Source organism: Orycteropus afer, unplaced genomic scaffold, assembly GCF_000298275.1.
Source record: "Orycteropus afer afer isolate SDZICR_OR568_19922 unplaced genomic scaffold, OryAfe1.0 scaffold00652, whole genome shotgun sequence".
NCBI classification, from domain to species: domain Eukaryota; kingdom Metazoa; phylum Chordata; class Mammalia; order Tubulidentata; family Orycteropodidae; genus Orycteropus; species Orycteropus afer.
This window is the reverse complement of record NW_006922239.1, coordinates 913,196-933,864: the sequence shown is the minus strand read 5'-3', so window position 1 is coordinate 933,864 and position 20,669 is coordinate 913,196. Positions and strand designations below refer to the sequence as shown.

Here is a 20,669-nt window from a genome sequence, read left to right as displayed (position 1 = left end):
TCCTGTGTTTTCTTTGGTCTGTCTCTCAATCCTTTGAAGATACCTAAAGATAATTCTTTTGAATTCCTTATCAGAGAGTTCCAATGTTGCTTCTTCCTCAGGGATGTGTTCTGTGTCTGTATCCTGTTCCCTTGTTTCTGCACTTTATCCTGCTTTTTTGTGTGGACTGTGATGGTCTGTTGTCTCCGAGGCATCATGACATTGTTGTATTTCGATCTCTGTTAACGGTTTGTGAAGAGTAGCCAAGGGTGATTCAGGCTCTTCTTGGTGTTTTTTTTTTTAATCATTGGCCCATTGGTGGAGAAGGAGTTAGTGGCTCTCACTCAGTAAGTGAAGTTGCAGGAGATGTGGGTGTAGTTGTGTCTTATGGAGACTGTTGTTGTCTCCCACTCAGTTAGACACAAATTAAAATTGAATAACCATAAAAAAATAATAGCATATGGATGAAAAACACACCATGAAATCACACAGGAATAGTAACTGAAAAAAGAAAAAAGGGAAAAAAAGGAGAAAAAACAAGACAACCTGCAATATCTGGGGATAGGGCACTAAGAAAAACAAAAGTAGGGAAGGAGAATAATAAAGAAAAAAATGGGAAATGTGCAAAAAGAAAAATAGGGAATAGGGTTAATCACAAGAAAAAAGAAAAAAAAAAAAAACCTTAAAAAAATAAAAAATTTCAACCAGGCAAAGGGAAAAGAAAAAATGCTGAAAACTAGGGCCTGGTAAGGGAAGAGTAAGAAGATTAAGATTAAGAGAGAGAAAAAAAATCGGTGGAGGACAGGGCAGGGCACCCAGGCTCTGTCTGAACACACAGACTGTGATGGACTTCCTGTGTGCCCAGAAGGTAGGTGAGGGTGGGGGATGGCCACACTTCTCTTCACCAAGTAGGTGTGGGATATAAGAGTAACAAGAGGAATCTTGTACCTTTTCAGTCTTGCAGGTCCTGAGTGTCCTTGGGGTTACTGGAAAGCAGAACGTGTTATTAAGCCCCAGGAATCTACGAGAGCACTGTCTCTTTAAATATCCAAAATAGTCAAGCCACTTTTTAAACCTTCAAAATGGCGGCACCTTCTGGACCGGCAAAAGTCCATAGTTCAGCCCACCTTTCTCTTCACCTTCTCCGTTTGTTCCCCAGCCACCATTCACAGCCCTGCGTGCAGTCCCTGGCTAGCAGGGTGATTTTTAGGTTAATTCTTAGGTCCTACCAGCACTCAGGAATCTCCAAGCTGTCTGTGCCATCAGGATTGCTCAGGATTGCTGCCAGACCACAACTCCGTCCGTCTCCTTTTTTGTATTTTCACTCAAATCCTTCTGCTAGTTGGGGTTTAGTCCACTTCTATATCCTTCCCTTCAAGGCTCAGGGGTCCAAGATTATCTTCTGTGCTTGTGTTAATTGGTTTCCCTTTTCTTTGTTGAAGAGGGTCTGTGCAGTCTTTCTGCCTAGTACGCCATCTTGCTGGAACTCCTCAGATTGCCCAGTCTTGCTTCCAGTGATAGTGATAGTGAGTTGGATAGTGATAGTGATAGGTGAGGTAAAGGAATGGTGATTTGTAGATTAATTAGAAAGCAAGGGGCTTTCAAAGAAGCCAAAAGTGACTTTTTATTTAAAAAGAATGTGAGAGGAGAGAAAAGAAGACAGTGAAATACCGGATGGAGAAAGGGCATCAGGCAAAGAACAGAATTAGGTTTATGTAGTAGTTAAGTTTTTGTGTCAATTTGGCTAGGTCTGGTTGAGTGGCTGGGCAGCCAGATGCAGTACTCCTTATGATGAGACTGGTAATCAACTCCACGGTGCAATCTACTGGGAGCAGCTGAGTAGCTGCCTTTGGGTATGTGGTCTGCTTCCCATATATAAGCAGGAGCTTTGGGAATGGTGTCCAGCCTATGGCATGCTTAGACCCTGCATGTAGCCGTGTCTTTGCTCAGCAGCCTGCCATGCTCTGCCGACCTTGGGACTTATAATGGACTTAAGTTAATGGTCTGCCGTGTGGTTTGATAACATCGGGACTGTGCCTTTTTGCTTGTCAACCTTGGGGCTTTTCAGCCTCAGCAGCCAGCAGCTGTCTGAGTGAAGAAATGCCTCTAGCTCCAGTGGACCAAGAGCAGGAGCCAGAGCTGGACCCCAAGGTTGAGGGGCTTTCACCAAGCCCCTAGAACCTGGCACTTTGAACTTGGACTTAAAGCCTCCAAATTGTGAGAATAAACAAACTCCTGTTTTTTAAGGCCATTCCATTTGTGGTATATTCTTGTCAGAGTGACACGAGGTAACCAGGACAGTTTATTTTTATTATTATTATTTCTCTTCATTAATGCTATGGGGTACATCCACAAACAGAACAACCCAGAAGTCAACCACTCATTTGAGGATGTCTCAGATGACACTCAGACCCAGCAAAAAAGACTTATTTTTTAGCAGGACTTGGATGAAGGACATCATGAAGAACATGATTTTAATAGTCAGAGGAATTTCAACTTCCACATGCATTTCCTGTTAGCTTATCTTCTCTAATAACTTGTGATACATATACTTGTAAAAGTTTTGGGGTGAGACATACTTTTCCAGTTTTTCAGCTAAATTTCAATAAAGGCTTGGGACAGAGCCAAGGAGGTATGGGGCAGAAGGGGGTCAGTGGACAGCATAAAATTAATTAAGGAATTTATGGAACCTGATAAATATGGTGTATTTAGACTTTTCTAACATTTAATTCCATTTTTCTTTGCACCAAACCAAACCAGTTTCTGTCAAGTCAACTTCAACTCATGACAACCCCATGCGTGTCAGAGTAGAACTGTAATCCATTTTCCGAGGCTGATTTTTCTGAACTAGATCACCAGGCCTTTCTTCTTAGACACCTCTGGGTAAACTCAAACTGCCAAACTTCCAGGAAGTAGCTGGGTTCTTAATTGCTTACACCTGTCAGGGACTCCCTTTTTTCCACCGCATGTTCAATAATAAACTAATTAATATTGAATATATAATGTATTATTTTTATTAAAAACTTTTAAACACAATAAACATTTTACCTGTGTTTTTGGTCAAGTATCTTGCTATTGCTAGACTCTGGTGAAGGGTAAGACCATCGACTTCTAAAACAGGAATTTTGCCAAATGGAAGAGCTTAAAATAAAACAAATAAATAATCAACTTCCATAGCAAAGCCAAGAGTTATAATACCTTTGTTAGTAACAGGGCTTTGAACTAGTTTATTCTGGTTTGATACCCCTGCTGAGAATTTGCATTTCCACCCCAAATATACTGAATCGGAATCTACATTTTAACGCCAGACCCTAGGCAATTCTTATTATACTTTAAAAAAATATATATTTTATTTGTTGTCATTTTGAGAATATACACAGTAGAACATATACCAATTCAACAATTTCTAAATGTAAAATTCAGTGACATTGATTATATTCTTCAAGTTGTTCAACCATTCTCACCCTCTGTGATAGTTAAGGTTATGTATCAACTTGGTTGGGCCTGGTTTTGAGTGGCTGGGCAGCTGGTTGTAGTTATTCCCCATGGTAAGAATGGCAATCAACTCCACGGTGGAATCTACTGGAGCAGCTGAGTACCTGTCTTAGTGTGTAGTCTGCTTCCATTTTATAAGGAGAAGCATTGAGGCCTTTTGGCACAGTTGGACCCTGCATGTTGCTGGGTCTTCATTTAGCAGCCTGCCATGTTTGCTGTTGGGAGACAGGACCCAACCTCCCAGGCAGGAAAGGGAGGGAACCGCCAAGGATGACAAAGCAGCAGGATCCGGGTAGGAACTAGGTAAAGGGAGGGTAGAGAGTTTTCCAGCATCTAAAGGAGATGAACTTGTCTGTCACTTTGTCATCCTGTGGTGGTTTGTGTGTTGCTGTGAGGCTTGTGGCTGTGCCACCAGTGTTTCAAAAGCCAGCAGGGTTGCAGATGGTACACAGGTTTCAAGACTAGGAAGAACTGAGACACACTAGGAAGAAAGAAGAGGCCATCCACTTCTCAAAGAATTGGCCAGGGAAAACCTTATGAATAGCAGGGAAACACTGTCTGATACATTACTGGACAACTTTATGAATAGCCTGGAAATGTTGTCCGATACAGCACAGGAAGACAAGCCCCTTAGGTCAGAAGGCACTCAAGGTACGACTGGAAAAGAGTTGCCTCATCAGAGTAGAACCAACCTAATGATATGGGTAAATTAAATCTTTCGGGATGTCCATTTGCTGATGTGGCATGACTCAAACTGAGGAGAAACAGTTGCAAACATCCATTAATAACTGGAACATGGAATGTACAAAATATGAATCTAGGAAAATTGAAAGTTGTCAAAAATGAAATGGAACACATAAAGATTGATATCCTAGGCATTAAAGATCTGAAACGGACAGGTTTTGGCCATTTTGAGTCAGACAACCATATGATCTACTATGCCGGGAATGACAATTTGAAGAGGAATGGTGTGGCATTCATCATTGCAAAGGATGTTTCAAGATCTGTCCTGAAGTACAATGCTGTCAGTGATAGGATAATATCCATATGTCCACAAGGCAGACCAGTTAATAACTGGTAAAATAAGTTTGAATAACTACTGTTATTCAAATTTACGCACCAAAGTCAAAGATGAGGAAATTGAAGATTTTTATCAACTTCTGCAGTCTGAAATTGACCAAACATGGAATCAAGATGTGTTAATTATCACTGATGACTGGAATGCAAAAGTTGGAAACAAAAAAGAACCACTGGTGGTTGTCCCAAATTTCCTATCTAATCTTTTCTGTTGCTGTTGTCAATTTGATCCCATACAGTTCTTAAAAGAGCACAATGCTAGGGTAGACATTGTTTACTAGTTAAGCTAAACTATTATTTTGTTTCAAGAAGACTTCAGGAAATATTTTTGGTTTAAGGTCTAAAGATTATCTTAGGGTAATAGTTTCAGGGGCTCATCTAGCCTCCATGGATCTAGAATATCTGGATTCCATGAGAATTAGAAATCCCATTGTGCATTTTCTCCCTTTTGATCAGGGTTCTTCTACAGAATCTTAGATCAAAACATTCAATAATGGTAGCCAGGCACCATCCAGTTCTTCTGCTCTCATGGCAAAGGAAGGAATTGTTCATGGAGAATATTAGGCTATGAAATTCTTGAATATTTATTCTGAAAGTCTCATTAGTCACCATCTAGTAGAAACTTTCTATTTTCTAAGTTTTGAAAGAGAAATTGCTCAAAGATTTGCTATAGAATTAGAAATAGTGACAGAACCGGGTCTACAGCCAGGTTTCTAGTGATATTGTTGTTGTTGTTATGTGCCGTCGAGTTGGACCTGACTCATAGCAACCCCTCCTTGGGGTATCACTACAGAAGTAGATTGCCCCATCTTCCTTCTGAGTCTAGTGATATAGCATATTCTATATTAGCTACATGTTACATGATATATTATTTCATATACTTACTTTTTAACTTAAAAAACAGGCTTTCTAAGTTTCATTAATTTTTTTGTGACCTAATTCTCAGACTATAATAATTATTCTTCAAAATCATAGTTTGATGAATATCGATAGTTTGATTTACATACTGAGTTATAGTGAAGTGTTTAATCAATATCTTATTTTGATGCAGGACTACTTGAATTATACAGTAAGGTGCTGTCTTATTTATCTAGGGCTGCTGTAATAGAAATTCTACAAGTGGATGGCTTTAACAAACAGAAATTTACTTTCTCACAGTTCAGGAGGCTAGAAGTTTGAATTCAGGGTGCCAGCTCTAGGGAAAGGCTTTCTCTCTCTGGGCTCTGGAGGAAGTTCTTTTTCTCTTCTAAGGTTGTGTTCCTGGGTGATCTTCATGTGGCTTGTGTCTATCCTCTCCCATGTCTGTATCTTTGCTTGCTGGTTTAATCACTTTTATATCTCAAAAGAGATTGACTCAAGATACACCCTATGCTAATCCTACCAGGGCATAAAACAGGTTCATTCTGGTTCTACCCCCTGCTAAGAATTTGCATTTCCATCTCAGGTATACTGAATCAGAACCTACATTTTAACAAGATGTCAAGTGATTCTTACAAACACACAAGAATTCTTATACATTCCCAAGTGATTCCTAGGTGTACATGAGAATCTGTTCTGGTTACCTAGTGCCACTCTGACAAGCATATACCACAAATGGGATGGCTTTAACAAACACTAGTTTATTCTCTTACAGTTTGGAGGCTTTAAGCCAAGTTCAAAGTGCCAGGCTCTAGGGGCTGGGTGAAAGCCTCTTGACCTTGGTCTTCAGCTCTGCTTCTTGTTCCCAGCCTACTGAAGCTAGAGGCAGTTCTTCATTTAGGCAGCTACTAGCTGCTGAAGCTAACAACCCCAAGGTCAAGGGACTTTCACACAGTCCCTAGAGCCTGGCACTTTGAACTCAGACTTAAAGCCTCCAAACTGTAAGAGAATAAACTTCTGATTGTTAAAGCCATCCCATTTGTGGTATATATTCCTGTCAGAGCAGCACTAGGTAACCAGAACAGAATATGGTACTGAGAGAGTGGGGTGCTGCTCTGAAAGATACCTAAAATGTGGAAACAGGAGTGGAATGCATCCTTGACCCGAGACCCTGGCAGAGAGACCCTGGCATTCAGCCTGGGAGACGGCAAGAGCAGTGCCAAGAGACTGGCAGAGAGATACCAGCAGAGAGACCAGCATGAAAGACAACAGTAGCAGAGCCCAGAGACTGACATTAAACAGCAACAGGCTTACCAGCCCACAGAGGAGAAAGCCAGGTGCCATTGAGTAGCTGGTTTCCTGGTGCAGTGGGTTGCCTTCAGGCATTAATTGGTGAAGAGACCAGCACGAGATGGAGTAGCAGGTTGGCCGGCCCATGGAGCAAGAAAGCTAAGTGTCCTTTGGACAGAAAGATTGGGTTGCCCTCAGGCATTAATCAGCAGAAGCTGAGAGATTCAGCCCCAGAGGATAGGCCCGTGGTTTTTTGGGGTGGAATCACCATAGCTCCCTAGGTTTCAAAGAGTTAGACCTTCACCAACTTGGTTCTGGAGTGTGGGGCTGCTCGTTCATGTGGGCCAGTGGGATGGAGCCATAGCAGCTGCCCTAGAGTGAGGGGGCAGGGCTACCATGCCCAAGAGGGAGATGAAAGGGGCCTGCCAGACCAATGGGATGAGGTTGCCACTCAGGATCAAGGGGACTGGAGCCACCCAGTGAAGGAGATCTGTACAGATGCCATCCAATGAAGATCTGTACAGGTGCCAAGGTGACAAGGGGTGGAATTGTGGTAGTTAAATTTGTATGTCAACTTGGCTGGGCCTGGTTGAGTGGCTGGGCAGCTAGAGGTAGTCATTCCCCATGATGAGACTGACAATCAACTCCATGGTGTGATCTACCACAAGCAGCTGAGTAGCTGCCTTTGTGGTCTTCTTCCTGTACATAAGGAGAAGCCTTGGGGATAGTCTCTAGCTTATGGCATGCTTGGACCCTGCATGTAGTGGTGTCATTGTTCAGCAGCTAGCCATGCTCTGCTGACCTTGGGACTTACAATGGACTTGAATTAATGGTCTGTCATGTGGTTTGGTAACATCGGGAATGTGCCATGTTATTTGTCGGCCTTGGGCTTGTTAGACTCACCAGCCAGTAGCTGCCTGAATGAAGAGCTGCCTCTAGCTTCAGTGGACTGGGAGCAAGAGGCAGAGCTGAAGCCCAAGGTCAAGGGGCTTTCACACAGCCCCTAGAACCTGGCACTTTGAACTCAGACTTAAAGCCTCCAAACTGTAAGAGAATAAACTCCTGTTTGTTAAAGCTATTCCATTTGTGGTATATTCTTGTCAGAGTGGCACTACGTAACCAAAACAATTCCCAAGTGATTCCTATGTGTACATGAGAGTCACTTGAGGATCTTGTTAAAATGTAGATTCTGATTCAGTATATCTGAGGTGGAAATGCAAATTCTCAGCAGGGGGTTGAGCCAAAATGAACTGGCTCAAATCCCTGAATCCTGCTTCAGTAACAGCAAAGAAAACCTATTTTCTAGTGGGATTATTATCACAGGCATAGAGGTTAGGATTTACATCACATATTTATTGGGGACACAATTCAATCCATAACCATGGCAAATAGGTTTATACAAGTATAGTACAGAGCCACAACTGGTATCATATTAATATTTTATCTATAAATTGTACATTGGTTCCTCATCACAAAGTAATATACATTTATTATAAAGAACGTCAAGGGTAGGTGGGTTGGACTGAAAATTAGTGAGGATCAGAGAAACAATCAAGGAAGTTACTAAATTGATATCGAAGTATGAGCGTGAATACATAAATTCACTAGGGCTGAAGTCTGCCTAACACCTTTTCCTATGATCAGATTATTTTATTGGACTGACCACACAGCAGTGGCCTTTTTCCTATGATGTCTTAAAGATACTGTGTTTCTTCAAATATTTGCATGTGAAAGAAGGAATAATCTGTTCTTCCTGGATTATAATGATACATGTAAGACCAGTGTATGAAAGCTACAAGATGCCAGAATTATGTATAAGGAAGATTCATTAAAAAGTTTGCCTCCCTTCTATTTTCTCTTCTCTCTTCCTAGAATTTCATTCAGAAGTTAAACCTTCTAAACTGATTGATCCATAAGTTTTCTTATCTTTCTTTTCTTATTTTCCTTTCCTTTTTTTTTTAAATCCCATTGTTCTACTTCCTAGGTGATTTCTTCATTTGTCATCATTTTATAGATTTGTTGTACTTCTATCATACTTTTAATTTTCAAGAACTCTTTTTTCTCTGAACATATCTTTTATAGCATCCTGTTCCTCTTCATGTTTAAAACTCTTTTCTCTCTGAGGATTTTAATATTCCCAAAATTTTATTTTCCCTACATAATTTTGTTTTCTTCAGTATTTTCCCCCTAGTTCTTTGTTTAAAGAGCTCTGGTGGTATAGTGCCTAGGACATTTGACTGCTAGCCAGAAGATTGGCAGTTCAAACCCACCAGCCACTCTGCAGAAGGAAGACTGGGCAATCTACTTCCATAGAGATTTACTGCCTTGGAAACCCAAAGGAGGTCTCTAGGAATCAGAATTGACTCGATGGCAGTGAGTTTTTTTTTTTTGTTTTTTTGTTTTTTTTTTTTTTAGTTCTTTGGTTAACTATTTCATATTAGAGGTTTCTCTCAAAGTCTATTGATTTTTGGCTTGCCATTCCTGTTTTTAATGGTAAAAGCTAACTGGAAGCTCAGTGTGCATCGCAGGGGCTTGCCAACTGATTGGGCTGGACCATTTCATCGAAAGTCCTCCATTTGCTCAGTATCTGTTAAATATTTATCTTGGGCTGGTCAGCTCCCTAGAGAAAATTTGTCCAATTTCTGCCTGAGATACACTATTAGAATGGTTGCAACATTCTGATTGTAGAGAAGAGGAATAGGGCAATGGTCCTCACCATTTAGTTCTAGTCACATATTGAATCTCATCATCAGACATCCTTGGTGTCCTAGAATCCCCTGGGCCATCTCTTCCTGAGAGTAACTGCTATGTTTTTTCTAGGCAGACAAGGGATTTGGTGGTCATACTGTTGCTTTACATTCTTCCACTCAATTCTCTATCAGCTCAGCTTTTTGAGTTATCTGTTGCTATTAATACCTGCCACCACTTGTCTGTCTGTTTGTCATACTGTGGTGGCTTGAATATTTCTGTGATGCTGGAAGCTATGCTTTGTTGTTGTTGTTGTTGTTATGTGCCGTCGAGTCAAACCTGACTCATAACGACCTCTCCTTGCTACTGGTATTTAAAATACCAGAAGGATCATCTTTGGTGGGTGGGGTTCAGCAGAATTTCTAGACTAAGACAGACTGTGAACTTGGCAGTCTACTTCTGAAAGAAAAATTGACAAGTCAGAACTTTATTAATAACAGCAAAACAGAGTCAAACATGGGCCCAGAAGATGAACTCCTCAGCCTGAAAGACACTCAAAATATGACTGGAGAAGTAATGCCTCCTCAAAGAAGAGTTGGCATTAATGATGTGGATGGAATAAAGCCTTAAGCCCTTCATTTGCTGATGTGGCACAACACAAAATGAGATGAAACAGCTGGAAATATCCATTAATTATCATGACCAAGGAATGTATGAATCTAGAAAAACTGGAAATTGTAAAAAGAAAAAAATTAAATGAAAAACATAAAGACCTATATCCTAGGCATCAGTGAGCTGAAATGGACTGGTACTGGCCATTCTAAAGAGAATGATATCATATTCATTGTCAAAAAGAACATTTCAAAATCTATTCTGAAGTACAACCTTGTCAGTGATAGAATAATATCCATATGCCTATAAGGAAACACCAAATAATACAACTATTATTTAAATTTATGCACCAAGCACTAAAGCCACAGAAGAAGAAACTGAAGGTTTTTTTTTTTTTTTTCTTTTATCAGCTTCTGCACTGTTAACTCATCAAACATGCAATCAAGATGTGCTGGTGATTACTGGTGGTGAGAATGTGAAAATTTGAAACAAAGAAGAAAAATGGGTGGTTGGAAAGTACAGAAACGACACCAGAGAATGCATGATAGACTTTTTCAAGATCAACTACTTATTAACTGAAAATACCTTTTCTTCAACATGAATGGCAACTATATACATGGATCTCACCAGATGAAATACACAGGAATCAAATAGACTATGTCCATGGAAAGAAGCAAAGGAGAAGCTCAATATCATCAGTCAGAACAAGGCTAGGGGCTGCCTGTGAGACAAAACATCAATTGCTCATGTGTAAATTCAAGTTGAAGCTGAAGAAAATTAACACAAGTTCACAGAGCCAAAATCCAAACTTGATTATAAACCAAAAACACCAAACTCACTGCCATCAAGTCAATTTCAACTCATGGCGACCCCTCCTTGGGTTTCCAAGGGAGTATCTCTAGGGAAGTAGATTACCCAATCTTCTTTCTGAGGAGCAGCTAGTAGGTTTGAACCACCAGCCTTCTGGTTAGCAGTCAAATGCCTTAGTCACTACACCCCCAGAGCTCCCTATGCCACCAGAGCTCCCAAAACTTGAGTATATCCCACCTGAATTTAGAGACTATCTGAAGAATAGATTTGATGCATTGAACACCAATGGCTGAAGACCACACTAGTTGTGAGATAACATCAAGAACATCATATATGTAGAAAGCAGAAAGTCATTAAAAAGACAAGAAAGAAAGAAAAGACCTCTGAAACTTGCTCTTGAACATAGGATAGTTCAAGTGAATATAAGAAACAATGAAGAAAAGAGCTTATCAGAACATTTCAAAGGGAAGCTCAAGAGGACAAAGTATAATGAAATACGCAAAGACCTAGAGTTAGAAAACCAAAAGGGAAAAACACACCCAGCATTGCTCAAGCTGAAAGAACTGAAGAAAAAAGTTGAAGCCTCAATTTGGAATATTCAAGGTTTCTATGGGTAAAATATTGAACAATTCATGAAGATTCAAAAGATTGAAGAAATACAGAGTCACTGTGCCAAAAAGAATCGGTCAACATTCAACCATTTCAGAAGGTAGTGTATGATCAAGAACCAATGGCATAGATTACATCTCAACATATAGAAAAAAAACAAATCCTCATAATTCGGCCAATAAGCAACATCATAACAAGTTGAAAAAAGATTGAAGTTATTAAGGGTTCATTTAACTTGGATCCATAATCAATACTCATGAAAGGAACAGTAAGGAAGTCAAACATACACCATTGGGCAAATATGCTGTACAAGAATTCCTTCAAGTATTAAAGAGCAAAGATGTCACATTGAAGACTAAGTTGTGCCTGATGCAAGCCATGGTATTTTCAGTTGTTTCATATGCATGCAAAACTGAACAATGAATAAGGAAGACTGAAGAAGACTTGATGCATTTGAATTATGGTGTTGGTGAAAAATATTGAATATACTATGGACTGTCAAAAGAATAAACAAATTTTTCTTGGAAGAAGTACTGCCAGAATGTTTCTTAGAAGTTCACATGGTATCTTGGTTCTCTAGTGCTGCTATAACAGAAATAACATGAGCTGATGCCTTTAACAAACAGAAATTTATTCTCTTACAGTTTAGGAGGTTAAAAGTCAAAATTCAGAGTCCCAGTTCTAGGGGCTAAGCAAAGGCCTCTTGACTTTGGGCTTCAGCTCTGCTTCTTATTCCAGGTGGATTGAAGATAGAGGCTTTTTATAACTCAGGCAGCTACAGGCTGCTGAGGCTGATGAACACAAGATCAACAGGCAAAATGGCACAATTCCAGGAGGCAACATGGTAGGCCACTGGTTCAAGTCCAGGAACTGGAGAGAAAGTCTCCACCAAATGCAGGATCCAATTGTGCCAAAAAGCTAGAGATCTTCCTCAAAGCTTCTCCTTACATACTGGAGGAAGGCCACACCCAGAAGGCAACTACTTAGCTTTTCATAGCATATTCCACCATGGAGGTAATTACAATTTCATCATGGGGAATAACTACATCCAGCTTCCCAGCCACTCAAAGCCACAGCCAAGTCAAGCTGACACACAACCTTACCTACCACCTCAAATGATGAGAATTTGTCTCACATATTCGGTCATGTTATCAGGAAGGATCAGTTTCTGGAGAAGGAAATCATGCTTAGTAAAATAGAGAATCAGCAAAAAAGAGGAAGACCTTCAATGAAATGAATTGACAGAGTGGCTGTGACAATGAGCTCAAACATAGCAAGAACTGTGAGGATGGTGCAGGACTGGGCAGTGTTTAATTCTATTGTACATAGGGTCACTATGAGTTGGAACCAACTCAACAATACCTAACAAAAACAACACTAATTCCTGAATCTCTTTGGCAATATCTGGAGTGATTCGGCTTGTCATTTTCTCCTCTAGGTTTATGTTTGAGTTTCAGTAGACTACTAAGTCACTTTACCAGTGTTGACTTGGTTTCTAGCTTCCAAATTTTGTGTTATTATTTTCAAGTTTGATTTCTTTGTCCTTGTGGGGGTTTATTAGGATTTTTTTTTTTTTTTTTTTTTTTTGGTAAGTACATTATTGTTATTAAGGTTTCAGGAGAAAAAAAATGTAATTTTTTAATAGACGTATCCAATGAGGGAATGTGCTGATTAGAGGTTTAGTTAGTTCTTGATTCTATCAGAAGGGATGTTGTGGAGGGTTTCAAACACTAAAGAGCATTCCTAAGTATGACATTGACTACCTCACATTTGTAGTAGAAAATACCTCCCAAAATATATTCTCATCTTCTTTATAAAACTCTGGATTTTTAGCTTGGCAAAAGACCACCCACAGCAAAGTGTATGTTTCCAAGCCACTCTTAGTGTAAGGTGTGACCATGTGCCTAATTTCTTGTCAAGGGATGTGAGAAGACATAAAGTGTGCAACTTCCTGGTCATGCTGTTTTAAACTTCCCATGAGCTAGAATGTGGAAGGAGAGTGAATGATCTTACACTGTGAGAATAAGGCAACCCACAAGGGGTAGCAGATCAATGAGGAAGAAGTAGACTATTCTTTGAAAACTTCATGGAGAAGAACTACCATGCCATCTTAGGCTTCTATGCAAAACAAATAAACTTCTATTCTCTATAAGCCATTTTCTTGTTCTCTATTAAAACATTTGAAATTGTATCTTAACCATCACAAACTTTAAGATCTCTGTCAATTCTAAGAAAAAAAAGAAAAAACCCACTGCCATCAAGTCAATTCCAACTCATAACAACCCCCATTGGGTTTCCAAGGCTCTAAATCTTTACAGAAGTAGATTGTCACATCTTAAGAACCTGTAAAAATATTAAGAGAATGATATGATTCCATTCTCAATAAAAAATGCAAAGTCAAGGTAGAATAAGGTATGAAGAACTCAAGAAATTTATCTTTGAAAACAAAAAGGCTGAATTTTTTATATATACTTTTTATGAATTGAGGGAACTCCTCGGAAGGAAGGTTGGGCAATCCTACTTTCGTAGCGATACTGCCTTGGAAACCCAAGGAGGGGTCGCTATGAGTCGGGGCCGACTCGAGGGTACATAACAACAACAACAACAACAACAACTGATGGTATTGTGGCTAAAGCATTTGGTTGCTAACAAAAAGGTTGGCAGCTGGAACCCACCAGCCCTTTCCTGGAAAAAAGAGGAGGCAATTTGATTCCATAAAGATTTATAGCCTTGGCAACCCTATGGGGCAGTTGTACTCTGTCCTAAAAAGGGTAGCATAGTGGCTAAAGCATTTGACTGCTAACCAGAAGGCTGGTGGTTCAAACCCACCAGCCACTCCTCGGAAGGAAGGTTGGGCAATCCTACTTCTGTAGTGATACTGCCTTGGAAACCCAAGGAGGGGTCGCTATGAGTCGGGGCCGACTCGAGGGCACATAACAACAACAACAACATGATTCAGAATAGACTGAATGTCAGTGCATGGGTTTTATGACTTGAATAAAATTCCTGATCCTTGTACATGTGGATGTGATCCTGTTTGGAAATAATGTTTTCATTTGTTATGTTAAAGAGGCCATATCATTATATTAAAAAAAAAAAAAACTCACTGCCCCTGAGTTGATTGCAACCCATAGTGACTCCTCCTTGGGTTTCTGAGGTAGTATCTCTATGGAAGTAGATTGTCCAACCTTCCTTCCGAGGAGTGGCTGTTGGGTTTGAACCACCAGCCTTCTGGTTAGTAGTCAAATGCCTTAGGCACTACACCACCAGAGCTCCCATATCAGTGTACAGAGGATCGTAAACTTAATAATTTCTGAATTATAAAAAGACGAGAATAGACATGGAAGCATACACACACACACACACACACACACACGGGGGAACACAAATGCTAAGGCCTGTCAAGCACTGAGAGCAAACGCAAGAAACTAAGAGAAAGGCTTATGGAAGGAATTAACACAACTAAGGCCTTGATTGGAACTTTTAACCTTGAAAATTGTGAGAAAATAAATTTTTATTCTTTAAAGTCACCTACTTGTGGTATTTCTGTTATGGCAGCCCTAGGTAATTAATGTAATACTATTTCAGCATCTGTTGCTGTCCTTCATAATGCAATTAAATAATTAACAGATACAGGTAATTTTCACCTATTTTATGTCCATAGTCTTAAAATCTCACATATAAGTTCTATTATCAGAAGAAAAGTTTGGATATTAATAGGAAATTTTCATCAGAACAAGAATAAGTTGGTGTCTTAAAATTAATGAAATACATATTAAAATAAATATGTTGTTATGTGCAGTTGAGTTGGACCCAACTCATAGAGACCTCTCCTTAGGTTTCCGAGGCGGTATCACTATGGAAGTAGATTTCCCAACCTTCCTTCCGAGGAGTGGGTGGTGGGTTTGAACAGCCAGCCTTCTGGTTAGCAGTCAAGTGCCTTAGCCACTACACTACCACAGATATGAAAAAACAGAGATATAGAGAGGTTTATTTTAAGGAAATGGCTTATGCAGTTATGGAGGATGGCAAGTCCCAAATACAACAGGTGTCAGGCTAGAGGCTTTTCCTGACTCGCATATTTGCAGGGGCTGATGGATATAAAATCAACAGGTCAGGTGGAGGTATGCTGGCTCACATTCCAAGAAGCAGAGGTCAGAAGATGACAAGTTGGATGCAGGGTGGAGAAAGAGTAAACTTTGTCATACATCCATATATATTGGGTGCAGGCCATGCTTTCAAGGAAACTGTTTGGCTTTTATCTGAATAACTGCTCACATTGGATCACAGAATGGAAGGTCATTATATTATATTGAGAACTCTGGTAGCATAGTACCTAAGGCATTTGACTGTTAGCCAGAAGGCTGGTGGTTCAAACCCACCAGCCACATCTCGTCAGGAAGATTGGGCAATCTACTTCCATAGAGATACTGTGTCAGAAACTCAAGGATGGGTCTCTATGAGTCGAATTTGACTCGACCACAGTAGTTTCGTTTTTTGCTATGGAAGGGCAATCAGTCCAGTGTCTACCAAACTGCTGAAAATCATAGCCTAGACAAATTGGCACTTAACATTAATCATCACAGATACTCTATTCCACCAGGGGTGGGTCCTCTGATGAGGGAAAGAGAGGTTGTTGTATTCAATAACTTTTTAGCAAATCATGCTTCTAGAAGGTATGTGGCAATACTTATTGTTAAGGTGCCAATTATCATAGTTTTATTGCCATTGCCACTATTATTTACTTATTTTTAAAACTAAGGGAGTAAACATTGTCTACTGGAAAGAACTGGGCTATGGAATTAAATTGACCTTGGTTTAAAACTGAGCTCTATCTTGGTTGAGTTGTGAATCTGGAGAAATTATCTAACCTGTGTAAGCTTTAGCTGTCTCAACTATAAAATAAAAACGATAAAATAAGAACTATAAAATAAGAACATGTAGAGGTCCTAGGAAAATTAAATGAAATTGAGTCTGTATCTATCATGATACGACTTATTCTTGCTCAATAGTGTTTTCTTCATCTTTACATACATTTGCAATAATTAAGCCATGAAAATGTAGATTTTAGACATTTAAAGTAGTTAATATTTGGTTAGAAGCTCTGGTGGCATAGAGCCTAAAGAATTTGACTGTTAATCAGAATGCTGGCAGTTCAAACCCAACAGCCACTCCTGGGAAGGAAGATTGGGCAATCTACTTCCACAGTGATACTGCCTCGGAACCCAAGGAGGGGTCACTATGAGTTGAATCCACTAGATGACAGTGATTTTTTTTTTTAAAATATTTAGTTACTATTTCTAGGACACTAGAAACTCTGGTAGCATAGTGGCTAAGACACTTGCCTGCTAACCAGACGGCTGGCGGTTCAAACCCACCAGCCACTCCTCGGAAGGAAGGTTGGGCAATCCTACTTCCATAGTGATACTGCCTCGGAAACCCAAGGAGGGGTTGCTATGAGTCAGGGCCGACTCGACGGCACATAACAACAACAACAACAAATTTCTAGGACACATAGTATCTAGAAAATGTCTTCCTACGTACTGAACTCCACATCCTGTTGCTTGTTTAAATGTAATGATATTTCTAATTCTTGCCTAGTGTTTTAAGTGCTAAGTAGTATGCTTCCATTGGGTTGCCTGCCCAATGACAATTTGCTCTTTCCTCCCATCAAAATGATCCCAGTTTTGTTCATGTAACCACTCCTCTCTCATACAATCATGTCTCATGAGAAGTGACCAATCCTTGATTCCAGAGGTAGACTTGACTATTCTATGGTTATTTCCCTCCCTTTTTCAATGAACCAAAACCAAACTCACTGCCTTCAAATTGATTCAACTCATAACGATCCCTCCTTGGGTTTCCAAGGCAGTATCACTACAGAAGTAGATTGCCCAGTCTTCCTTCCAAGGAGTGGCTGGTGGGTTTGAACTGCCAGCCTTCTGGTTAGCAGTCAAATGCTTTAGCCACCATGCCACCAGAGCACCTAACTGATGCAGAAATAGGTATGTGACTCATTTTGAGCCAAAAAGATATGAGAGGTTTGCTAAGTCTTCTAGAAAAGCTTTTCTTTATTTTTCAGGGAATATTAATGGAAGAAATTCTCTCCCCCCATTCTTATTTTTCTCATTCATCTTCTCAATGTTGTACTTTGAGGCTCTGAAGATGAAATTTCAGCAAACATCTGGCTACCAGCCTGATGACACTACCAAATCAAAGAAGAAAGCGGATAAAGCCAGCTTTTGAAATCTGTCAACCTTGAGCTCCTCAGCCCTTGCAGCTGCAAGAGTTGAGAAAAGCCTCTAGCTTGACGTTTGATCCAAGAACTTTGGACTTACTTATGTATTTTCAGTTATATGATACAATTAATTTCCTTATTATTTACACCATTTTGTTTTAGTTCTCTGTTAGCGTAGCATAACTGAAATATTATCAAGACATAATACTTGTACTATGGCCATCTACTCCAATTGTCAGGAATATTGTCCTCAGTATTCTAATTCAGCTCTTCTGCCCAAGTTTCATACTGTTTGTTTATTTATTTTTAGTACTCTCTTTCCGGGAGCTCTGGTAGCATAGTGGCTAAGACACTTGCCTGCTAACCAGACGGCTGGCGGTTCAAACCCACCAGCCACTCCTTGGAAGGAAGGTTGGGCAATCCTACTTCTGTAGTGATACTGCCTCGGAAACCCAAGGAGGGGTCACTATGAGTCGGGTTTGACTCGACAGCACATAACAACAACAACAACTCTCTTTCCATGAGGTTTGTTCCTTCATCTGTAATAGTAAATTTGGTGGGTCATATAGCATTTATTTATTTTGTCTAAACTGCTGTTTCCCAATTTAAATCTACATGAGATTAAAAAAAAAACAAACTTTATTTCCATTTCCCTCAGGAAAAACAAAAGGTTCTGAAAGTATATTTTCATGAACTCTTATTTGTATTACTTACTTGATTTGATTTCAGGCCAGTCAACTAGTTCTATTCTATGGTCTTCATACTTTATGTCCAAATATGCAAATATATAGCGAATAATTTCTGCTCTCCCCCTCATGTTAAAATAAGTAAGTTTGTAGTTTGGCATAGTATGATTCTGGAAAGAGAAAAAGGGAGGGATTAGTTTAACAACCCTCTAGAGATGTATCAACATATTTCTTTTGGCCTTTTCTCAAAACTTTATGACATCTTTTTAGATAACTGGGGATATTAGAGGATATTTCAAAACCAAAATTATAAATCACTATCTTAATAACATGCAAGAAAGACTTGATAGAAATAAGATTTTCTCTCTCTCTCTGTCTCTCTCCTCTCTCTCAACACTAGCTAGAACATTCCAGAGAAATAATCAAATTCAAATTTTACTTATGAAAAGTACTTCAGATTTTAAGAGCATACCCACACATCAACCTTCAAAGAGTGGAATAAAACTCTTTCCATTTTAAGTTATTTTTGCCCTACTATTAGTATCGTGTGGTGTGTTGTGTTTATCATTTTCTTTGTTTGCTTTGGTGATACAGCTAGCTCAGAGTTTGTGAGGATAGCTGTGTAGAAGTTGGGTACATGCAAGAGAAATAAGAGCCAGCCATGCCAATCTGTTAACCTCACCATTTTCCCAACCATGGCTTTTCTCTCCAGGATCAAAGGTTTAGGGAAATATTCCTCTCTGTTCTCTTATTATACCCATGCTAATGAGTTTTATTGGGTTGCTTGCACCCAATACAAACACGTCTTAGCTTAGACTTCTGTTGGGATGGGACACTGGTGAGCATATGCCTCAAATCTCTCACTAATAAAAATAAATAAATAAAATAACCCAAACTCACGGCAGTAGAGTCAGATCCGACTCATAGCGACCCCTCCTTGGGCTTCCAAGGCGGTATCACTATGAAAGTAGATTGCCCAAACTTCCTTCCCAGGAGTGGCTGGTGGGTTTGAACTGCCAGCCTTTTGGTTAGCAGTCAGGTGCCTTAGGCACTACACTACCAGAGCTCCTAAATCTCTCACTAGAGGAAGAAAATTCAAGAGATTAAACATCTGAATTCAGGGCATCAGCTCTAGGGGAATGTCCTTTGTCTATTTCAACTTCTAATAGGTGCAGGTAATCCTCGGTGTTCCTGGGCTTGTTGATGTCTCTGCCATGTGTGTTTGCCTTCACATATTTTCCCCTTGTGTTTTTTTTTTTCTTTATAAGACTCCACTCAGAAATGAGTAGGTTTAGGGCTTATCCTACTCTAGTATGACCTCATTAATATAACAAAAGAGAGCTCTTATTTGCAAACTAGGTCATATTTATAGGTACAGGGATTTGAACATTCATATTTCTTTTTTTGGGGGGGGGGGCACAATTCACTCCATAACACTGGTGATGGCAATTCCTAACAAACTAATTTCTCTGACCCCTGGATTTTCATGTCTAGGTATAGAGTGGAAGTGGTATTCTTGTTAGAAACAGGAGTGCCAAATTCAATCATTTCTTGCCCCACAACCATTCCAATTAGTAAGTCCAGTCCCCACCAAAATGAAATATGGAACATACCACACATATCAATATGAGAGGGAATGTTCTCTGTAGAGAGAAGAATTGATGAGTAAACTAATGAAAATTCCAAGATTTATAGACCCAAATTGCTTTTGGGGGAGAAATATGCATACAGAAAGTTCAAACTTGGGGGAACAAATTTAGAGCTCATCAAAACCATGGAATTATTTTCCAAGTTACTTAGAAATGTGGAGTTTCGAAAGATATGAGAGTATAAAAGTAGTAAATAAGAAATGTAGAGTAATAAAATTCCTTCTGAAAAAGAAAGCATTTTATGTCTTCATAATTAAGGGATTCTTCCCATCTAAGAAAGGAAAACCATAATTGTAATAATATCTTGACCTATTTCTTTTAAATTTCAGAAAGATAAAAAAGCCTTCTGAATGAGAAAAAATGGAAAAAGTGTCATTTCTAATTAAAGTTTTTATTTGAAAATCATTTTATGTAAAATCTTATTAATATTTGATGGCAAAGCTTATTTTTTGTCCATTATGATCAGCTTTAAAAATTAACCATATAACAAGTCCATGTCTTTTTGGTCAAATACCATATATATATTAATATATGCTTCTTGAATTTTGAATGAAAACAAAGGATTTTCTATTTCTGTTATTTGCAAAACATTACAATTTTATATTACATTTCACTGAAGTAAAGAACATTAAAAAAGTTTTAGCAGAAGTTGGTAGCGATCTGTTTTTCTCTGCAAAT

The 20,669-nt window shown here is 39.3% G+C and overlaps 1 protein-coding gene across 1 annotated transcript in view; it reads right to left on the bottom strand.

The window, feature by feature from the left end:
• Positions 1–18,503, bottom strand: part of HPGDS (hematopoietic prostaglandin D synthase) — a 51,101-nt gene extending 32,598 nt beyond the window's left edge. The window contains exons 1-2 of the mRNA XM_007956720.1: positions 18,371–18,503; positions 3,028–3,120 (exon numbers count right to left, since the gene is read on the bottom strand). Of these exons, the coding sequence (XP_007954911.1) occupies positions 3,028–3,120; positions 18,371–18,503 (226 nt within the window). The remainder of the gene's footprint in view (positions 1–3,027; positions 3,121–18,370) is intronic.
• Between the last annotated feature and the right edge of the window lie 2,166 nt (positions 18,504–20,669).